The sequence below is a fragment of the Oryza brachyantha genome, chromosome 4 (assembly GCF_000231095.2).
Source record: "Oryza brachyantha chromosome 4, ObraRS2, whole genome shotgun sequence".
Classification (NCBI taxonomy): domain Eukaryota; kingdom Viridiplantae; phylum Streptophyta; class Magnoliopsida; order Poales; family Poaceae; genus Oryza; species Oryza brachyantha.
In genome coordinates this window covers 939,981-960,482 of record NC_023166.2, presented here as the reverse complement: position 1 = coordinate 960,482, position 20,502 = coordinate 939,981, and the positions used below count along the sequence as shown (strand labels likewise).

Sequence of the window (20,502 nt, the reverse complement as noted above, 5' to 3'; positions counted from 1 at the left end):
ATTTCAGGGGTATAGAAGAGATTGGGTAAATTTTAGGGGTATAGAAGGGATCAGGCGAGTTTTCAGGTGTACACGGAGAATTTATCGTTAAAACAATGCAGTGGTGATGGTGAATCCACCGCCCACCTCCTATGGTGATTTTTACCAACTACTACATATGCTTTAATATTAAAGAAAGATCTTTTTACATATTATAATATAACATTTCAGCTATAGTATACAAATTTACCATGAAAGCTATCTGTAGAAACGAAACTGTTTAAAAAATCTCATTATTAACTTATTCCAACCAATGCTTGCACATGCATAGTTCATTTCTAGAGGAACACTACCGATAGTATTATGCTTCTAGTATAGATCTAGATTTTAGTACTTTACAAATCATTGTACCGTTGGTATTTATGATTTTATCAATTCTTTGTAAGATGTTATACCATTTATCATATCGTGTCGTTACTTAGCATATTTGATGGCATATCCTTTTGGACGCACAGAGATACGATTCTACCCTCTAACTTTCCATGTTTTCTACTATGTTAAGTGAGATGGTAGTAGAAATAGATTTGAATCATTTCATAAAACCATATCAATGGCTCATATTCCGTTCTACTGTCATTAAACAAAGCCATAGCGGGGCGGCTCTCATTTATATGAACAGAAAAACACAGGATTTAGCTAGTGTAGAAGAAGCTAACGGTGGTGGGAGTAAGTCTATATTTGCCAACTTCAACTGTTATGTAGGGACGTCTCCAGATGCCTACGAAACGCTCATGCTCTTTAAATGAAAAAACACTCACGGTTCCGTCTCTCCCTGTCAACACCATTGCTTCTCTAAATATCCATCTTTCATGGGTGATGTAGCCAATCGCCTTGCCGGCGAAGACCTCCGTCTATCGATGTGGTCACCACCGATGACAACACAGTATACACCCTACCTGCACAACAATCACCACCGCTAGCTTCCACAGGTCTAGGGATGGCCGTGGGTCGATCTGCGGGTATTTTAGGGTCGACTCTAGTTGAATTAAACAAACTAAATTTTATTTTATGGTGAAACTTGGTTCATTTTATTGAACTAGAGCTGACTCTAAATTACCTATGGGTTGATCCATATCCGTCCTTACATAAGTCATCCCCAACTTCTCAGTTGATCGTGGATGCGCCAAAGGAATGGTGTGGTCCTACGGTGGATTGATGAGGGAGTGAAAATATGGAATGTCAACTAGGGTTGGAGGGACTTAATTAATTAGTCGAATCTCATGGACCACATATAGCAGATAATTCTCTTCTCATGGTGCCTTTTGTAAGGGTACGTGTTAGCTGGATTATTTACTGTTTGCTGTCGTTCTTATCAAACGGCAGCACCGCTAGTGTCGCAGGATCTGGTTGTTAGTGGTAGTGGGGTGGCACTGCCACTGCTCACCGTTCTGCTGGTTCCTAGCTATTGGATATTGGCAAAATAGACATGGAGGGGGAAATGAAGAGAGTGAGAGAAATGGAATCCGTGAGTCTGTTCAGATTTGAAACTGGCACACATACATAAGTCCTGTCGCTATTTAACACGATTGTCCACCCAGACTCCAGAGGGGGATTGAGTTAATATTCTGCAGATCGGATCCAAATGGTTCACTAGATTGGAACAATCCAATTGTGACAATGGGCATGTTCGTAAACGACTATGGTAGCTAATTTTTTCCTCTAAATGGAGTGTTTTTTTGTGAAAAAAAGTTTATACAAAAGCTGCTTAAAATTATATTAATTCTTTTTCAAGTTTGCAATTGTTAATACTTAATAAATTATGCGTATGGGACACTGGATATAGGATATACCGTGTATTGTAAATTAACTGTATAAGGAAAGGGGTCCCGAGTTATAAACTAATATGTATAGATATAATATCAGGCCATATTGGTTAAGTATATAAGTAAGATCTGGATTCTATCCCTATATTACCGTATTTAGTCGTATCGTTCTAAATCGGATAGGGTTAGTCTTGCTATTTAGATTATGTAGGGCCATACCCCTCGATGTATAAGGGGGCAGGGATCCCTAAAAGGGGCACAACTTTATACTTTGTTTAACTCATTATTATGATATATTCCACACCAAAAATACATTTCAGCAGGAGTACGTAAGGTATTATCTCAGAACATCTGAAATCCCTTGTCTACTGCATAACGATGGATTTATGCTTCTCTCTTGCCATCCCTTATTATTACTGTCAATCTCTCGTCGATAATACGCTAAATGTTTTTCCTCGTTCTGAGTATGTTATTTAGCCAAACAGCATGTTGCAGTTGCGAGCACGCCGTATGTGACTAAATCGTTAGTAAAATTTGCAATTCATAGTACTGATATTTTTTCTGTTATATTGCTTGACATAGGCTTAGGTTGAATGTAAGTGAAGAGGAAATGATCATGCAAAACACGATATAATGTCAGTGAATAGTAAAGTAAGTATTAGCTATTGCAAACTGAAAAAATAAATTGATTTAGAAACAACTTTACATATAATTTTTCTAAAAAAATATACCGTTTTTAGTTTACTAGTTTAGTTTAGAAAGTGCACTCACAATAAACATGTAGAGTTTTCACTGTATACCTTACCAAGCAATACTACCTTACTATACTAATTAAAAGCTCATAACTTTACCCTTTTTTTAATCTTCAATAATCCGTCGTCACACATGGTCTCTTTGCTAGTCAAACCACATATTGACTAAGTACTGCTGAAATTAACAATGTTCAGATTTGGCACAACTGTTCGTCCAGATTTCAAGCATTTATAATATTTGTATCAAAAGGAATGTATCACTAATATATGAGTACGGTGTATATATGTGCGTATTTCACATATGAGTAATAGAAATAAAATTAGGCTCTTAGGGCGGAGCTAGAAAAAAAAACACTTTACATCAGGCGAGTTCATTTGGTTAATTTAACCAATGTAATCCCGTTGAGTAGTCTATATCTGGACACTATGTAAGATACATATCCTTTTATATAAAATATGTAATGTGTCGTACAAGTAAATTATATACATATTGATTTTAGTAAGTTAAATTTATTTTTAAAAAACATGCGCATCCTTATTTACATTATTTTCAGTACACATTATTTTAAATTATATTTTTCATAGGATCATGACGATAGTACAATCAGAATACTATCTAACGTTTGCTAGCCCGGTGTGAAAATGAATAATAAAATCAGGATAAAAAATTAAGATACTAAGATGAGATTAGTATATGTTGTGGCCTTGGGGGGTTGCTAGGAAGGATCGTAGAATACAATCCTGTGCCGAGCTTTGCGGGTGTAAAAAATAAAGCAAAGGGTGCTGCCCAGCTGAAGACCCGCGTGTGGGAGCAGCCTTATCACGCAATTGCAAGTTCGTGTCACGCAGCCTGAAGCATCTGTCCTGTCTCCTGTTATTCACCTCTTCTCTCTCATTGGTCTTCTTTCACCTGTAACTTTCGTTTTTTTATTTTATTTTTTAAACATTTTTAATAAGTAATTTTATTATTAAATCTCAGGAGAAAACATTTTCGCCGGATGAACTTTTTGGCCACACCAGTGTTACTGGCGTAGCAAGACAACGCTGCCACGTAGCATGCGGCAAGCTTGCAAGACAATGTTGCCACGTCACCGACAACGGCACGCAAAAACTTTGCGTGACAATGTTGTTTTGTCACGGTAATATTGGTGGCGTGGCAAAAGGTTCATCCGGTGGAAATATTTTCTCCGGAGTTTTGTAATAAAATTATTTATTAAAAAGATTAAAACATAAAAAAATCGCAACTTTCTTCATTCTGCTTTTTTAATTAAATGCCGTTAACTTTTTAACGGTATGTTTTATTTAATATTTTTATTAAAATGTATAAAATCATAAGGTACTCTTAAAGTTTCTTTGGTGATAAATCAAACCATAACAAATTAATAATTTTACTAATTTTTCAATTAAATGAATGGTCAAGTCTAGACTCAAAAGTCAACATTATAAAATTAAAAAAAAAACTGGAGGAAGTATAAAAAAAAAGTACCCTACAAATTTCTAACCTTTTGAAGAAAATTATGCGGATGGAATAAATTATACGGAAATTATTTTCGTATGCTTTGCCTCAATATATTTATTTTCTGCATACACATGATGTTAGATGGGTCATCAAGTTAACCAGATATTCTATATAGATGTAGGTCATGAGCCTTGCAATCGTGACAGAAACATAGCCCTTTGCCTTGGAATGGTAAGTACGAAAAGGTTATGACGGATCCAGACTGTAACGGTAATCTATAATGGGATAGATTAATATTCTAGTAGTATGTAAAAGATAACAATATTCATAATAATATAATATAATGATGGCATATGAAATCCAATCCAAAACTAGAGGAATTGATAATAGGAGTTATATATGAAATCTAAATTAGAAAATAGAAGTTAAGTGCTATATTATAATCTAAATATTTGTATAACTTGAATATGAAAGTTATGTATGAAATCCACATTTTTAGAAGCCAGTAATCGTATATGAAATCAAAATATATTTCTACGCATATGTACCTCTACAAAGAATATTTACGAGTTTCGTTTCAAAATCTAATTCTATATGAATTATGTAGCTCCCTGAAACAAATCCATAGTTATGGATAATATTTTTTTTATCTTAGATTATTCTGCTTAATTCCCACGTGGCAAATGTTCTTGAGCAGCTGGCTACAGGACAAAGTGCTTACACCACTCTGATCTGGAGTAAGATTCCATCAACATGCAGTGGAACGCTTGTTACACAATCAAGAGAGAGAAAAAGGAGCCCCGCAAATAAAATACCCTGAATGACTGACAAATGTGACAACGTGGCAAAATTACTCCGTTCTAAAGTAAAACTATCCGTACCATCGATCATTAATTTGTCGCAGAATATAGCTATATATTTCTTCCCCTATGATATAGAACCTAGCAAATTTAACGAGTCATTTATGACGGAACATAACAACCCATCACACACACTCATGTGTGATAACCTAAATAAGACCGATTGTAGTGACTTCATTCGGTTTGGCCCATCACCGATAACATATCATCTGTATCAGGATCAAATTTACACCCGACACGACTCATCCATAAAGGACCGAAATCAATGCCTGTCAACGTTAATACTCAAGTATGACAGGCCATAGAATATGACCGTTGTGGCCCGTCAAAGATGACATGAGTGCCATTCAGCTTTAGGGTTGGCTTAATCTCAAACTGGTTCAGACTTCAAATATCACGCATACACACCACCAGTATGCCGCCCTTGCACAAGCACACCGCCCCCTTCGTACGCGCCTCTGCCCGTTCATGCGCCACCACCTCACCAGCACTAGCATTGCTAAGCAGAAGAAGAGGAGGATAACGGCACCAACATCACCATACGTATGGAAGGAAACATGAGAATGATCTCAAATTGTCTCTAAATCAGACTCTGCTGGTCTGACCATATTGTACATGCTAGTCTAACCAGTCTCCTCGGAATGGTCTCTAAACACGAGAATGATCTCAATACCGCTGGTCTGACTAGCCCCATGAACTGTCTGACTAGTCTCCTCGGGAAAGGCCAACTACAATCCAAATTTGTCAATGTCTTTGCTAATTTTTCCTAGGTGCCACATTTGGGTGTCAATAATGACAAAAGATCATGTTACCATGAGAGACATGTGGTTGCTCAGATGGAGCTTGATAGCTGTTTTGGTTCCAAAACAAGTCATTTAGCCCAACTAATTGTATTTGTGCCTAATATAGACGGTATCTTATGCATCATTTGGAAAACAAAAATTTTGCACGTGTGACGTGATGTGACGTCAAAATGTGATCCGATGACGTGTCAAACACGAAGGCCTAGGAGTCACTTCTTACCACGCTCCAGTGCAGGACCTAAATTATCAGAAAGTGCGCCGGCGTGCCAGTCAGTTTGATCCTGCAACTGACAAGATAAATAGTAAAACAAGTTGATCGGCTACCGAGCCGATAGGTAACAGAGAAACCAGCCGATTGGATGCACGATGTATCAGAACCTAGCTGATAGGCTGAACGATCGCTGTTAAAAGCTTGGATAGGCTGGGAATCTGATACGAATATGCTTGAATAATAATTGAATAAATAATGAATCATGTGTTACGAACGGCCAAAACCATCTAGCATGCAATTCTCATAAGCCGATACAACATAAATAACTACCGATCTAAATAAATCAAGTCAATTGGTGCAAAAATAATGGAATAAGGCAATCGGCTACTTTATTAATATAAATATGATGAACATATCGATCGGCAAAGATCATTGGGTATAAATGACAAACAAACGACCAGTAAATATCTAGCCACGATTACTAGGAATAATCATAGAAGACCGGACCAAACTGAGACAATTCAAGACCATACCTAGCAATATTAGGATAGATATTAAACAGATCTAGATCGCTATCAAGCCGATAAGCCAATGATTGATAACTTATCGACTGGTACTCCGATAAAACAATGAGCAAGATACGTTAACATGATATAAACTATTTAATAGATGCAATCTAATAGATCGGACCGAACCGAGACAGTATGAGATTGAAGATGTCAAATAGCAAATATCAAATCGATGTAAATTACCCAAAGTGGTCGACCAGATCAACCCGAGATATAGGAGTAACTCAAGCTGAAACTGATACGATAACTAGCAATCGCACAACCAGATTAGAAAATCGGACTGAACCAACATAGTTCTAATCTAGCTGATATGAATATCGTGGCCGGCGGAACGTAGAACTTACTCCTCCGCCGAAGATTGAGACAATGTAGCTCCGCGTCAGGTGCCAAGTTCCACTGGTGTTGAAACCTCGGTGAAGAGGGTGACGATGCGCCGAGAGTAATTGATCTATGTATTGAGAAGTAGATGATTTACAATGACCCTGTGCATACATATTTATATCCATGGGTGGATACGAGTCCATGCCGGACATGACACATGACTCTTAATAGATAAAAAGAAATAACAAACTTTATCTCTAATACGACATTGTCTCCTAATAGATAAAAGAAAACAAACAAGTCTCAATCAGACTAACTCTCTGGTTTGCTTTTGAATCTATCCGAACGCTTCTAAACCAACCGGACTCCTTTTCCAATCCGATTTAGACTCTATCGGCTGAATCTGAGTCATTTTCCACCTTTTCTTCAGTCTGATTGTCTTTCTTTCATGTCCGATTCGGTCACTATTTCCCAATTGATCCCCCAACGGTTATTTCTAAAATTTGGCGTTAACACGTGATGAATCAACTCAAGATTATTGTGGTTTCTTTGTGTAACCTTTGTTCCAGAAAAAAAATATCAGTACAATATATCCATAAAATTTTCCCGTCAAAATTTATAATTTAATTCGTCAGTTCAGTAACTTAAGTAAAACAATCAAAACAGAAATAAAAAGATAATAACTAACAGTCTTCCATGAATTTAATTTTGCACTAGGCCTGCTGCTGCAAATTTATTAAAAAAACACACAAAATGCTCACATTCAAAATGTCAAAAGTATTCAGTTCCCATTAACCTTGTTCGAAATGCTCAGTCATTTCGGCTAATTTTTTACCTTGGATATGAACAATGTGACAGAAGCAACTGGCCTTTGTATTTTTAATTTGTGCGCCGTAAGTAGCTGTATACATATGTCTTTCATGTAATTAAAGAAAATAAGAATTTGTTAATTCCTCGAAGAAAACCAACTATGACCAATAGCATGTAAATTGTTTTCCCTGTCTTTCACAGTGGCGAGATTAAACAGCAATCTATCCCCTTAATTCAGTGCAATATATACGATGATCCGAGGCACAGTTTTGTAGTATCTAGCTAGCCAAACAATTGGCTGCAGATTGGTCTCAAACGGCTATGCATCACTGATAAGCATCAGTGATATGAAATCATGGACCCAAGGAATTAGGTTTGGGGTTTTAGGACAGGACTTGTTTCCTAAAATGGAAATACGGAGGTTGCAAGCTGTTAACACTCTTTCCGGGAAGCCGCTCGTTTATTTTATTATTATTTGACACCAATGTCCATACAATAGCGGTAGACAAAGTACAGTGAAATCAAAATCATGACAAAAGTGTATAAAAACGGCACAACTGTTCTAACGAGGCTGAGAAATTCAACTTTGAGGGGGTTGGGATATGGCAAGCTCCATAGATCATCTGGATATCTTCTAGTCGCATGCTTCCTTAAAGATCTGCATAATTATCAGATACCACTGGTCGAACCGCAATTGGGATCCTGACATGGTGAACACCACCATCATACCATGCTAGGCTCCCAAACAGGTAGCCCCCTTGAACCTTGTGGGACAAGGTGAAGGTGATCTTGAAGCTCTGCTTGTTCTTTCCTTGGCAGAATTTTAGAATGGCCGGCTCAACTGATATCTGCATGCCAGGAGGAGATTGCACAATAGCTTTGTAAACGGCATCAGGTTGGCCTACATTTGTCACTGTCCTTAGCACAGTTGTTGATGCTTTTAGATTCGGTATCGCAATTGATGGAAGGTTCAAATTTCTAGATTCAGATTCACAGCTTGAATTTGAAGCAGAAAAACAATCAAAGTATGAGGTGTAGTCTTTTGGGTCAACATCGTATGCTAGGCCGGGATCCATTGCTCTGTTTGGATCAATGAAGCCACCACCAAAGTCGAATGGATCTGCTATCTTTCGAGGCAGGCCATCAGCCAATATTGGAAAACCATTTCTGTCATTGCTTGCTACACCATGATCAATTTAGTGAAAGCAACTCAGTGCCACATTGTAGGATGGATCAAATAGTTTTCTTGGTAAATATGTAAATAATATCACCTGTCGTCACTATTGCTGATTTGATAATAGCTGGAGACCATTCTGGATGCAATGCTTTGAGTAGTGCGGCTACACCAGACACATGTGGGCATGCCATTGAAGTTCCTGACTTGAACTTGTATGAATCTTGGACAGCGGCTAGGATATCAGATCCAGGTGCTGCAACATCAGGCTGTTGGGATGTAGAAGTACCGGTGAGACAAGGATACTTCCAAAACAGGAATATAAAATTGAGTAAACTAAAAAAATTCCATTTCACCTTTAGTAAGATGTTTATTTTGATTTTGGTTGACTGGCTACAAGTAAATTTGCATCATTGTGTTCTTCAGTTCTTATAATTTGAATAAGTATATTTATCTTTATAACCTTTTACGCTAACTCTTAACACTATTTGAGGATGGAATCTCCATCCTATAAAGTTCCTTATGTCTACATCTCAGTAGTCAGAGTATATATAAAATACAATAATTTCTTAGTGTTGACGAAAAGGTACTTGGATAGAAAATTATAAATCATTTGTTTCTAGCCCATATTCTATTTATGCATATAAAAAATAATTAAATTGCTTACTAGACAGGGATCGGTGCATCTCACTCCATTGGTACCGGTAATAATTTCTAGTGCATTTCACCTTAATATTTTACAACTGGAGTGGACAAACAGATTTGGATGGAGTTCCCAATATACCTTTGTTTTATATTGTTCGATGTTTTGGCTATGCCTAGATTTCTCTACGGATTAATATATATTGTTTATAGATATGCCTAGTATATTAGCATCCATATGAATCTAAGCAATGCTAGAAAATCTTATGTTCTGAAACGGGGGTTCTATACCTTGAGGAATTGTGGCAAAAGTGGGCTAGGTCCTCTAGAGGAGAACGTTGAGATTCTTGGAGCAAGCACTTCACCTCCAATCCATGTACGAGTAGGAGTAAATCTAGCCAATACTGGTGTTGTGTTTTCAAGAGCATTTTCCAATACATGGAATGCATCAAAGTCCACCAAAACACACGGAATGCTACCACATAACTCTTGTATGATGACCAAATTATCAAGAGAATATGTGGAATATATGATCCCCTTCGCTCCAAATTTCTTCGCTGCGCGAGCAATAGATGGCAAGTAGGTGCCCGGGGGAACTAGGGACACAAGGCTAGGCGAATAGCAGAACACAATCCTCCCTGAAGCAAGGGTTGCATTAATATTGATGGAAGTGCCATTGAAGCAACTGCATGCACAAGTACCGTTCATATTATATTATTTTAAGCACAAAGATGGTCTTTTAATTTTTCACAATTGCAAACCTGTAAGTGTCAACCGTTTCTATAATAGTGTTAAGTATCAACCATATATACCTGGTGCTATAGATCTCATACCAGTTGTCTTCACCGGCAGTTTCATAGAACAATGATTGACCCTATGATCAAGGTAACAAGGAGGGCTTATTATACAATATATGTATCCTTAGTACACATGGAAGGCATCGGAACATACCACAATATCACTGGAGCTGTTGGCAAAGGTGATAACAGTGGGAAAAGTGCGGTCTATTGTGGTTGATGCAACTGATATGGTCCAGGGGGATGCATTCGCAACGGTCCTAGGAGCAGGGCCCGTGTTCCCTGCGGAGAAGACGACAGTTATGCCGCTCTGCACAGCGTGGAGACTGCCATAGAACTCAAAATCGGCCAGACCAATGGACAGGGACAGCACATCAACGCCATCATGTATGGCATCATCAATAGCTTGCAGCACAGCCGTATCGTCGCAACCCAATGCTTTCCAGCAGGCCTTGTATACGGCAATCCGTGCATATGGTGCCACACCCCTTGCATAACCGGCAGCAAGCCCATGGAAGCTAACGTTTGGCACCAGGGCACCAGCTGCAGTGGACGCCACATGTGTTCCATGGCCGTTTGCACATCTAGCTGACTTGTACTCGCCCTCAAAATCCTTTGGTGTCAGATGATTGACATACCATCGAGCTCCAATGATCTTTCTGTTGCACTGGTTAGAACTGAATTTTTCTCCAGCTTGACAAATGCCTTTCCATTTGGAAGGCACAGGACCTAGCCCATGATCACGGAAGCTTGAGGACTCCGGCCAGATACCTGACATATATAGCAGGGAGAAGTTCCATGAATTCAACATCTATGTCTTTCTTTAGTAATATAATGTGATTCTACTTATCCTTCCAAAAGATGTTATGACTAATTTGTCAGTTGCCTCAAGTTATCTTGGTGGAGTATTTTTCCTTTGGCATTGCAATCATACATCATTTCTTAGCCAGTTTTGGAATACATTAATTAACCGTCTATGGAGAACTATTTTTCGAAAGAATGTATCAATTTAATAACTAGTAATTATAAATTGAGCGTGAATATAGTTTTTTCAAGTTGTGAGGTTATAGATTGAGTATTCTATACACGATCAAATTGTAACATTATAATCAGCTACTACAACTCTGTTGCATGAGCTATATTCAAACCATACTACAAATGCCCCTGATGAGTACTCTATTTATGAACAGAATGTCAATGAGTTTTAAATATTTCTTTTATATATATATGTATATATATATATATATGTATATATATATTACCTGAGTCGATTACTCCAATGATGACCCCTTCTCCATAGTTTGCATCATGAAGTAGACCATTTGGTTTGGTGTAGTCCAATCCAATAAATTCCTGGCTACGAGTTGTATGCATTGGGTGAACAACGCTGAGTTTTATGCTGCGTACCTCAGGTAGCTCTGCACGTAGAGATGGCAAATGCATTAAGAAAACAAGTGCTTCGATGAAACCTCACATTTAAAAATTATGTGATAAGCTTATAATTTTTATAGCGATTGTTTATAACAGTTATTTTTAAATTTTGATAGGAAACATGAGTTCTGGTATTTCATTAAGCAAGGAGAGTTTTGGTGAAAAACAGATCCTGCCCTGCCTCCAGTTAACCACATGACGGAATGACCTTCCGAAAAAGAAAATACTCACTCCGTTCCATATTACATTAGGATTTTTTTAGTACTACCAAGATTTGTACATTGAATAAATGTATATGTTTTATATACGTGTCTAAATTCATTAGCATCCACATATTATATATAAAATGGATGTAATATTATAGTGTTATTGGTAGAATCATTTTCATAAAGCAACAGGGGTTGCAAGATAACATAATGAATAGATAATATGATAAATTGGTTATACTATAGGACGGGGTAGCAATATTATGTAAACTTATGTGTAGAGCTATTTGGAGCAATCGTAACAACATTGCCCTTGACAATTTTTTGTCTACTTCCCTATGCAAGTTATTTTCTCTAACTCCTTTTTCTAGTATAGGATGCTCTTAATGGAACACCAATGTATTAGATGTAGTGATGAGTAGTCGAGGATTGTACCAATTGGTATGAACAACTGTTTTTGATATATAAGTGTTTTTGGTAATGATGAACAATTGGTGACTTGTGTCGATATACAAGTGTTTTTGTGATAAGTTGACTGGGCGGTCAGACCGCAGATATATGGGCGGTTAGACCATTGGAAAACTTGCGGTCAGACCGCCAGGCCAGACCGACAGTTTCGGTTTTGGATGATCTTTTCATTTTCAGATGTGTTCTTCATGGATTTGACTTCTAGATGGTTTCTATACGTATAAGTACTATTGTTATGCTAATGTGAGTCAAGTTGTTTGAAATTGAATCCGAGATATGGTTTCTTTGTGTGTTGCATGTGTAGGTATCGCTTGGTGCCTCGGGAGAGTATTGCCAGTGATGGATCGGAGTCTGCTAGGGAGTAGTTGATGTCCAGGGATCATGTGATCATGCGGGATACTCAAGGCTAGAGGATAATGCACGTGGAGATGAAGTTTCCATATGGCATATGAGAGGGATTATGTGCGTATGGATAATGTGAAGTTTAATTTGGAAAGGAGTCCGGATACGAGAAGATTGGTTGCATTAAAGGTAAAGATATGTCGGTTACGTATAAGGAAAGGTTTTCCACGAGGTTGGGACACCTAATTTGTGCTAGATACGTGGGCTTTGCATAGCCATATTGAGGTTATAAATAGGTACCGAGGGGTATGCCCCCGACGGGCTTTTGTGGGACATAACTCAGAGAAAATTAGAGTTTAGACTCGATTTTGATTTTAGATCGAATGTTTTTGATAGGAAGTGTTGTTGGTGCACTTTGTAAACACTAGTTGATTTATAAAAGTCGAGACTTTCAATCTACATCTTCGAATTTTGTTGATCAATGTTTTCACATGATCTCGACAGTCCAACCACAAGCAAGGGGCCAGTCTGACTGGTGGGATAACTATGATCTGACCAAATGTATAAGGGTGGTCTGACCTTCCACACAACGGCAGTCTGACCGGTGGTACAAGAACGGTGTGACTGGCGACTTCATGAAGGTTTTTGATAGAGGTAATCTTTTATTCCGCAAAATATTTTTGGACTTTGGTTTTTTCTACCATTCACCCCCTTTAGTAGATTTGTTTGATCTTGTTTGATCCTACATCATTTCATAAACCAACAGGGGTTGCAAGATAACATAATAAATAGATAATATGATAAATTGGTTATAATATAGGATGGTGTAGCAAAATTATGTCAACTTATGTGTAGAGCTATTTGGAGCACTCGTAACGACATTGCCGTTGACAAATTGTGTCTATTTCCCCATCCAAGTTATTTTCTGCAACTCCTTTTTCTAATATAGGATGCTCTTAAGGGAACGTCAATGTATTCGATGTAGTGATGAGTAGTTCAGGCTCTGTACCACTTGGTATGACTTAAACATAGCTGCTTAGTCTACACCACTTTAATTGTTTATAGTGGTGCCACCACAACCTTTAACAAAATTTCTGTGAAGCTCTTGGGCTCCTATGATCCAGGTGCTCCAAGTTCCCCATTCTGTTTCATAGTTAACTTACTACCTTTTTGTCGGTGCCGCTTCTCCATCTGTTGCCGCTAATGACGCCAATCCCCTGGCTAGCGAAGCGCTGTCCCCAGGGGTGATAAGGGTAGGTTTTTATGGTTTTTAAGTAGTTTTTTGAGGCATAAAACTATTATATACAGTCTATGGTATACCATAGATTAAGACTTATTTAATTTTATTGTCATTTATATTTGTTTGTTGGTACCTTCATGAGGTCATCAATAAACGCTTATGAAGTCTTAATCTGTTGGCATGGGTTGTATACTTGTGCATGGTCAAAATCAGTGTGCCTACTTTTTGATTCAACTGTGACACTCCAGCCCTAGCTATATCCCTATAGTCTACTCTGCAGGTTGATTAAATCCCATATGGATTTTTTTTTTCTAGGAGAGCATGACATAAAGGGAGAGGCTGACATATAGCTACATTCAGATCCTTTGACATATGGATCCACTATGATAATAACCAAGTTAATGATAATGTCAAAGGATCCACATCCATATATAGAGAATAAGCTCGCTAGCCTGTTTCACAAAAATAATAGTGATTTAGCCTTTTGGGGATACTAATTTGGCATAACCCGGGTACTCAGTTTATCGCATCGTCCCTTCGAGATATATATAATTACCCGGACATCAATTTCAGTTAAATTAAATTTCTTGGCATCTTAATGCTAATAATTACCTGCAATGTCGTACGCTTGAGATTCAGTAAGCATGGCAGAAAACCCAGAAAAGCCATGCCTGTAGCTGTAGATCATCGAATCGTGGGCTTCTTCTTCGCTGCAAATTAAATCATCCCAGCTAGTCGTCAGACGAGATGTCTGTCTCGTGCTAATTAAGTCATTAATACAGAGATATATGTACTGCTATACACAGGAGCTGAAATTAATCCATGCTAGCTAGTTCTTGCCTTCCAAGGATAGCAGTGAGCATGTCATGGTGCGAAGCTGTAGTTCGTTCTGGATCATCGTGCTGCTTTTCACCTAGGTACACCACGTAGAGCTGCATATATACATTATTTGTCACGCTTATTTTTTACTCATATATATATATATATACATATATGTATATATATATGCAGATAAACAAAAAAAGTTCATCATCCAACACATATATATCGTTTCCTCTCATACCTTTTTAGCTGCGCTCTGCTGACAGACCACGAAGGATATTTGCAATGGAAGAAGGAGCACGAGGAAGAAGACGATGATTAGTCGGCAATGGCTACCTCCATTATCATAAGCACCAGCCATGACTGTAATCCGCCGGTGATCCGGTGCCAGTTAGCTCTGAACTGACAGAGCTTTTATTAACTGGCGATCGATCAGCTGCTATTTATACTGAACGTACGAGCGAACGTAGACGATGAATTGATTGAATATTTTTATGTGTTCAGATTTATTAGCATTCATATAAATCGCAATATGAAACGGAGAGGGTCAGGATTATGTAGCGCTTCCTGACGTACATGGATCCATTTCATTATTTTCCACGCAATTTTTGGTCCGACAGAAACGTGCATTGTCGACAGTTTCTTCCCTGGCCTGTTCCTTGCCACCATTACTCCAAGGATGGCTGTTTCTTTTCTGACAAAAAACAAATGGATGTCTGCTTCTTGGTGACATAATGTCGATCTCTGTATCTGTTTTTGAATCGCCTTAGCGATTTAGTAAGTTTCTTATGGCGTTACGCATCGTTCCTGAGGAGCTCTTAATCTGTATGTACCTTGAACTGGTCGCCTTAACAACTCGCTTCAATGTAATCCAAATTGTCAATCTATTTGCTTTCTATGAAGAAATTACATGGATTGACCAAGTTGTTGCACCTTTAGAGTGGTTTTTTTTTAAATAAAGGCATACATGCCCTGCTTTTCATTAAAGCAACCAAGAGCAACAAAACGGTTTTGGGGCACCTGGGATACCGGTTTTACAAGAGTGAGCATACAACCAACGAGTACCAACTCTAGATAACTTAGAATATGAGGCCAAACTAACCCCATAGTTTAGAGCAACTAAGGATCTGTTTGGTTACTTGTATGTCCCTAGCCTGGTTCGTACCTTATGTCCAGGTTGCTCTTAGCCTGGCTGAAGTGATCTAAGTTACTCTATTTGGTTTCATGTATGTGTTTATCCTAGATGACCTGTGATAGTGTTTGATTGGTTGTATCTTTGGATGTTGTATCCAAGAGATGATGTTTGGTTAGATGTCTAAATCCAGAGTGCACTGACCTCTTGTTAGTAATGGTGAGGCTGCCACATGATTTACTCCATACTTAGAAAAAAAATAAGCGCCATTGATCAAATTGTCAAATATATTATTTTTTAAAACTTTGACATGCATTTCCCGTATAATCTTGGGCATATCGTACAATAATTATTATATGAATCCACATTAACAAAAAAAAAAAGTTTATTCAAACTTAAAGCCAGGTAGTAAAAGGTCAGAAACGTGTGATGTAAAAATTACATGACAGAACGTAGTGCAGTCTAGCAGAATTGAACAAAGCCAGTGGTGTAATCTAAAACAACTGAAATGAGTTGGTCAGCTGGCTACCATCGTTCGCCTGGATTCTACTGTTGTTTATTAGGGATTGAACTTCAGATATATGTCATCAGGACCATTGGCAAGTCGCCTGTAGCCATTTGGAGTGGCAGAATTTTCACTTGACCCAACGGAAATGCTACAGTCGAATTAAGCTATGACTGCGATGAACATCCAGTTGCTGATGATGCCACGGAAAATGTTGATCTTCTGCATTTCTCTGCTGTTTATTTCATTGAATACCTGGTGCAGCAGCATCATTAGCCCATGAGATTTATTGTTCTAGCACAAGTTGACAATCATAACACCTATATAATGTGCTTATAGAAATCTCAGTGCAGGATTCAGAAAGACCCAATCAGTGGAATAGAAATATCTAATCCAATGGTTCGATACAGCAAAATAGAAGATATGTTCTGCAGGAAAGGAAAAAAAAATCGATACAACAAAAAAGAAGATATGGTCTGTAGAAAAAAAAAATAGAAGATGCTGGAGGCGACTGGACAGCGCGGCACTGTCGTCTTCAGCCTGCGCAGCCTCACGGTGTGATGGATCTAGACGCCGACAACGCAAGGACACCACCAAATTTCTTCTCGATTCAATCGGCTGGCGCACTGCTTCTGGCACTGGACGACGGATGAGACGCCAGCTAGCGTGTGCGCGAGGAGGGAGGAGGTTGCATGTGCTGGCAGAGGACGGATGAGGCGGCGCTGGGGTGTCGCGCCGGCGCCAGTCGAGGAGTCGTCTTCGGTTGGCGGCGGGAGGAGGGATTCGATGGGGGATGACTAACCCTAGCTTGTTGAGGGGATGGGGAAAATGAGGTGACCCCCTGCGAAACGTGCGGGTGCAGGGCGGCGTCGAGAGAATTTGCATGAGCACACCCTGGCCCTCACACGTAACCAAACAAGCATTTCTCTGGCTGCGTTCCTGGCCATTAGTCAATTCAAAGCACGAGAAAAAAAAAACCATTAGTATAAAATTATTTATTAAAAAGGTTTAAAAAATTAAAAAAAATTCCTATCTCTATCTCTCTTCTTTCTAGCTCCGTGACAGTCGTATAAGATGACTACGCTTCCCCTTCCCTTTCAACACCCCATTGAAATTACGAATCTTAGGTATTAATACACCTACAATACTACACAAAGCACACCAAAATCACCTTGTTCAGAGACTAACATAACAACATACATGACAGGAAACTCATAAACCTAAATAATGAGAGGTATCTATAAACATGGTATTATAAATAACTTTCAATAAATAACTCAAATAGCCATAACAATCTAAGTAAAAATAAATTATTATATTCTGAAGAAACTACGTTCAAGTTATAGGTATATAAGTGTGAAGGTAAAATAATGCCACTTTTCAATCATACATGCCAGTCTTACGTAGTACCTATAACCAAATAAAATATAAGAGTACAAAAGTAATCCGCAAGTATAATATGAAATAGAAAACATATATCCAATGGTTAGAAGTACATTGCGATAAGAATCAATTTATTTCTTTCAAAAAACATCAAATTCATTTTAACGACAGTGATAATATCCCGGACAGACATGAATAAATTTAATGTTATATTCAATAAAATAGTAGCTTTCCTCCCAGACAAACATGGACATCTTTTTAACATTACCGGTAAGCTAAGTATACGGGGTTAGCGCTTGCTGAAAGAATTATGAAAAAAAAAATTGAAACACTTCATGGCAACACATGGTACTTAATTGAGTTAATCGGAGAAGAACCGGAATCATGAAACTTGAAAGCAACAAGGTGAACTCAATTGTCAACTCAAAACATGAATAAATTTCATTTGAATAATAGCATGAAATCAGGTTCAGTAAAATACATGACCAAGAAAATAAATAAATATGAGAAAATAATAATAACATAGCATTCCGGTCACCACATATTAATTACACAAGTTCGTCATGCACTTCCCTTGACTATTGTGGTAACTTGGCTCAACACCTTCCACGTTTGAACACTCCAGACATGTGGAGCAAAACATCATAATAAACATCTGTACATAACCTTCTATGTCTACTTAATTGAGCATTTAGAGTAAACAAAAGACGGAGTTTCCAACTGTTTGTCGCCACGTATTAATCTATCTGTAATGCTCCCTTTACAAGAACACAACCCAGGTGGTGCTGCTGCTTATTCTTAATTCCAATCAATTTTAGTTTAGCCAAACCCGAGGTCTCCAACCTTCATGCAAACTGTCGATCGATACAATGACGTTTGGATCCGGTTTCAAGGAACGCAAGCACATGAAGACCTAGGAGCAGATGCAGATAGATACAGGGGTGCCCACAATGATGGCAGTAATTAAGACTAGTGATGAACTTGGGGCTGATGGCTTCGATGAACAAGCTTCGGGATTGTTTAAAAAAGATGGTACTGTAAATTAACCCTCTTTACAATAAAGTAACTGTCCTTAAGACACCAGAAGGAATGAACAATGGTGGAACAAAACAGTGGCAGTGTAAGAGCATTGCCAAAAGACATTGACGGGTAGCTTAATGAGAATTCGTATTCATTTGTTTGGACCTCCACCTGGCAAAAAGGCAGTGCTAGCATGTTGTGTTGCCCGGCAAAGATCTGCGGGATAAGGTACAAATACTGCAGTGTTTTAACCCTTTACCGTAAAACTTTCTTAGCAAGTAGAAATCTGTCTTATTTACATGGCATCCTTGTCATTACAAGTAGGTCAAAAAACTTGAACAAAATACAGATGGTTTGAAATCAGTTAACAGTAGGTAGGACAATCCGTTGGCCGATTGTTTCGGAGATGGGGAAATATATGATGCAGGTACGTCGCATCATCTTTTTACTTCTGCTTATACTAAAATTTAATTTTTTAACCTCAAATTTAGAGTAGATTTTGAGTTTTTTCATCGTATTTTATTTTGCAATCTTGGGCTTTTAGAATGCTACGAACACATATATAAAAGTTTTATTCATAAATTATTTTACATTTGCAAATATGTTGTTAAAAGCCAAACAATCATCCATATGAAAATATTTAAATTTTTATGTGTAACGGCATTCCATTTAATGCATTCAGAAGTCCAGAATTTGTTGAATGGTCACAACCATTAACTAAGCTTCCCGTGGATATAAAGGTTCATCCTCTGAGAAGGCAAGGACAACTCTTCTAGATCCATGCAAAAGAAGGGTAGAACATGAATTTGCAGTGGTGAAAATTACATGATAATATTCTGTGGCTAACCTTTTCCATCCTTGTACAAGTGCAAATTTGTTAACCTTTTCACTGAATATTAAGTTATTGACTATCACTTCTCTTATTTTTGCATCAAGTAGGTGCACAAAAGGTGTTTCTATTGTGTCTGATGGATGAACTGATATAAGGAACAAGTCGTACTGATCAGTGTGATTGCATTGAATAGCCGAGGTAGATGCTTTCTATATGCAAAAGATTTCTCTGGAGTTGAAAGAACAGAGGAAGCTATTGTGGAGTTCTTATTGAAAACTATTGATGAAATTGGACTAGGACATGTCCTTCAAGTAGTAACAGACAACATATTTAATTGCAAATCATTAGGCAAAGAAACTGAGAAAGTAAGTGTCTCCAAATTCAAAGTTCAAACTTGAGTCTATAGAGTTATAGACTATACACTATAGAAATGTTAGTTCCACACTCAGGCCGTGTTCGATTGGGTTGGTTTTGGGGTAAGTTATCCGGCGCAGAAAACGTAGTAATAGATTAGTACATGATTAACTAATTATTAATTATAAAAAATAAAAATAGATTAATATGGTATTTTAAAGCAACATTCCTGTAGAAAATTTTCATAAAAAATACACCGTTTAAAAGTTTAGTAAGCGTGCACACGGAAAAAGAGGGGAATCTGGGTAAGAACTACTTGCGCTGAACACGGCCTCAGTACAGATGGCATGAACCTTTTCGGTGACTTGAGGAGTTTCCATACCACTTGAATTTTTCTTAGAATGAATAACCTTCAGACATTGCTATATCAGAAGAGAAAATGGGTTCTATAGTGCATGGCATTGATATGGATGGATGTTCTTAACCGTTGATGTGGGACCTGGCAAATCTTTCGAATAGTGGGTTCCAAGTTTAGGATGAGTTCATGTGGGAATACTTCACAATTGG

The 20,502-nt window shown here is 37.9% G+C and overlaps 1 protein-coding gene across 1 annotated transcript; it reads right to left on the bottom strand.

Annotated features, from left to right (window-relative positions):
- Nucleotides 1-8,237: 8,237 nt before the first annotated feature.
- On the bottom strand, nt 8,238-15,070 carry LOC102702186 (subtilisin-like protease SBT3.5). The gene is made up of 9 exons (XM_040523543.1): nt 14,951-15,070; nt 14,728-14,819; nt 14,500-14,597; nt 11,463-11,618; nt 10,355-10,971; nt 10,216-10,277; nt 9,695-10,088; nt 8,859-9,030; nt 8,238-8,767 (listed from the first exon to the last, which is right to left on the bottom strand). The coding sequence occupies exons 1-9, from the start codon at nt 15,068-15,070 to the stop codon at nt 8,238-8,240; spliced, it is 2,241 nt and encodes a 746-aa protein (XP_040379477.1).
- Between the last annotated feature and the right edge of the window lie 5,432 nt (nt 15,071-20,502).

Coding starts and splice junctions, on each gene's coding strand:
- LOC102702186 (XM_040523543.1), bottom strand. CDS start 15,070: ATGGCTGGTGCTTATGATAATGGAGGTAGCCATTGCCGACTAATCATC. Junction 14,820..14,950: donor AGCAGAGCGCAGCTAAAAAG/GTATGAGAGGAA, acceptor GTATATATGCAG/CTCTACGTGGTGTACCTAGG. Junction 11,619..14,499: donor TCAAGCGTACGACATTGCAG/GTAATTATTAGC, acceptor CTCTACGTGCAG/AGCTACCTGAGGTACGCAGC.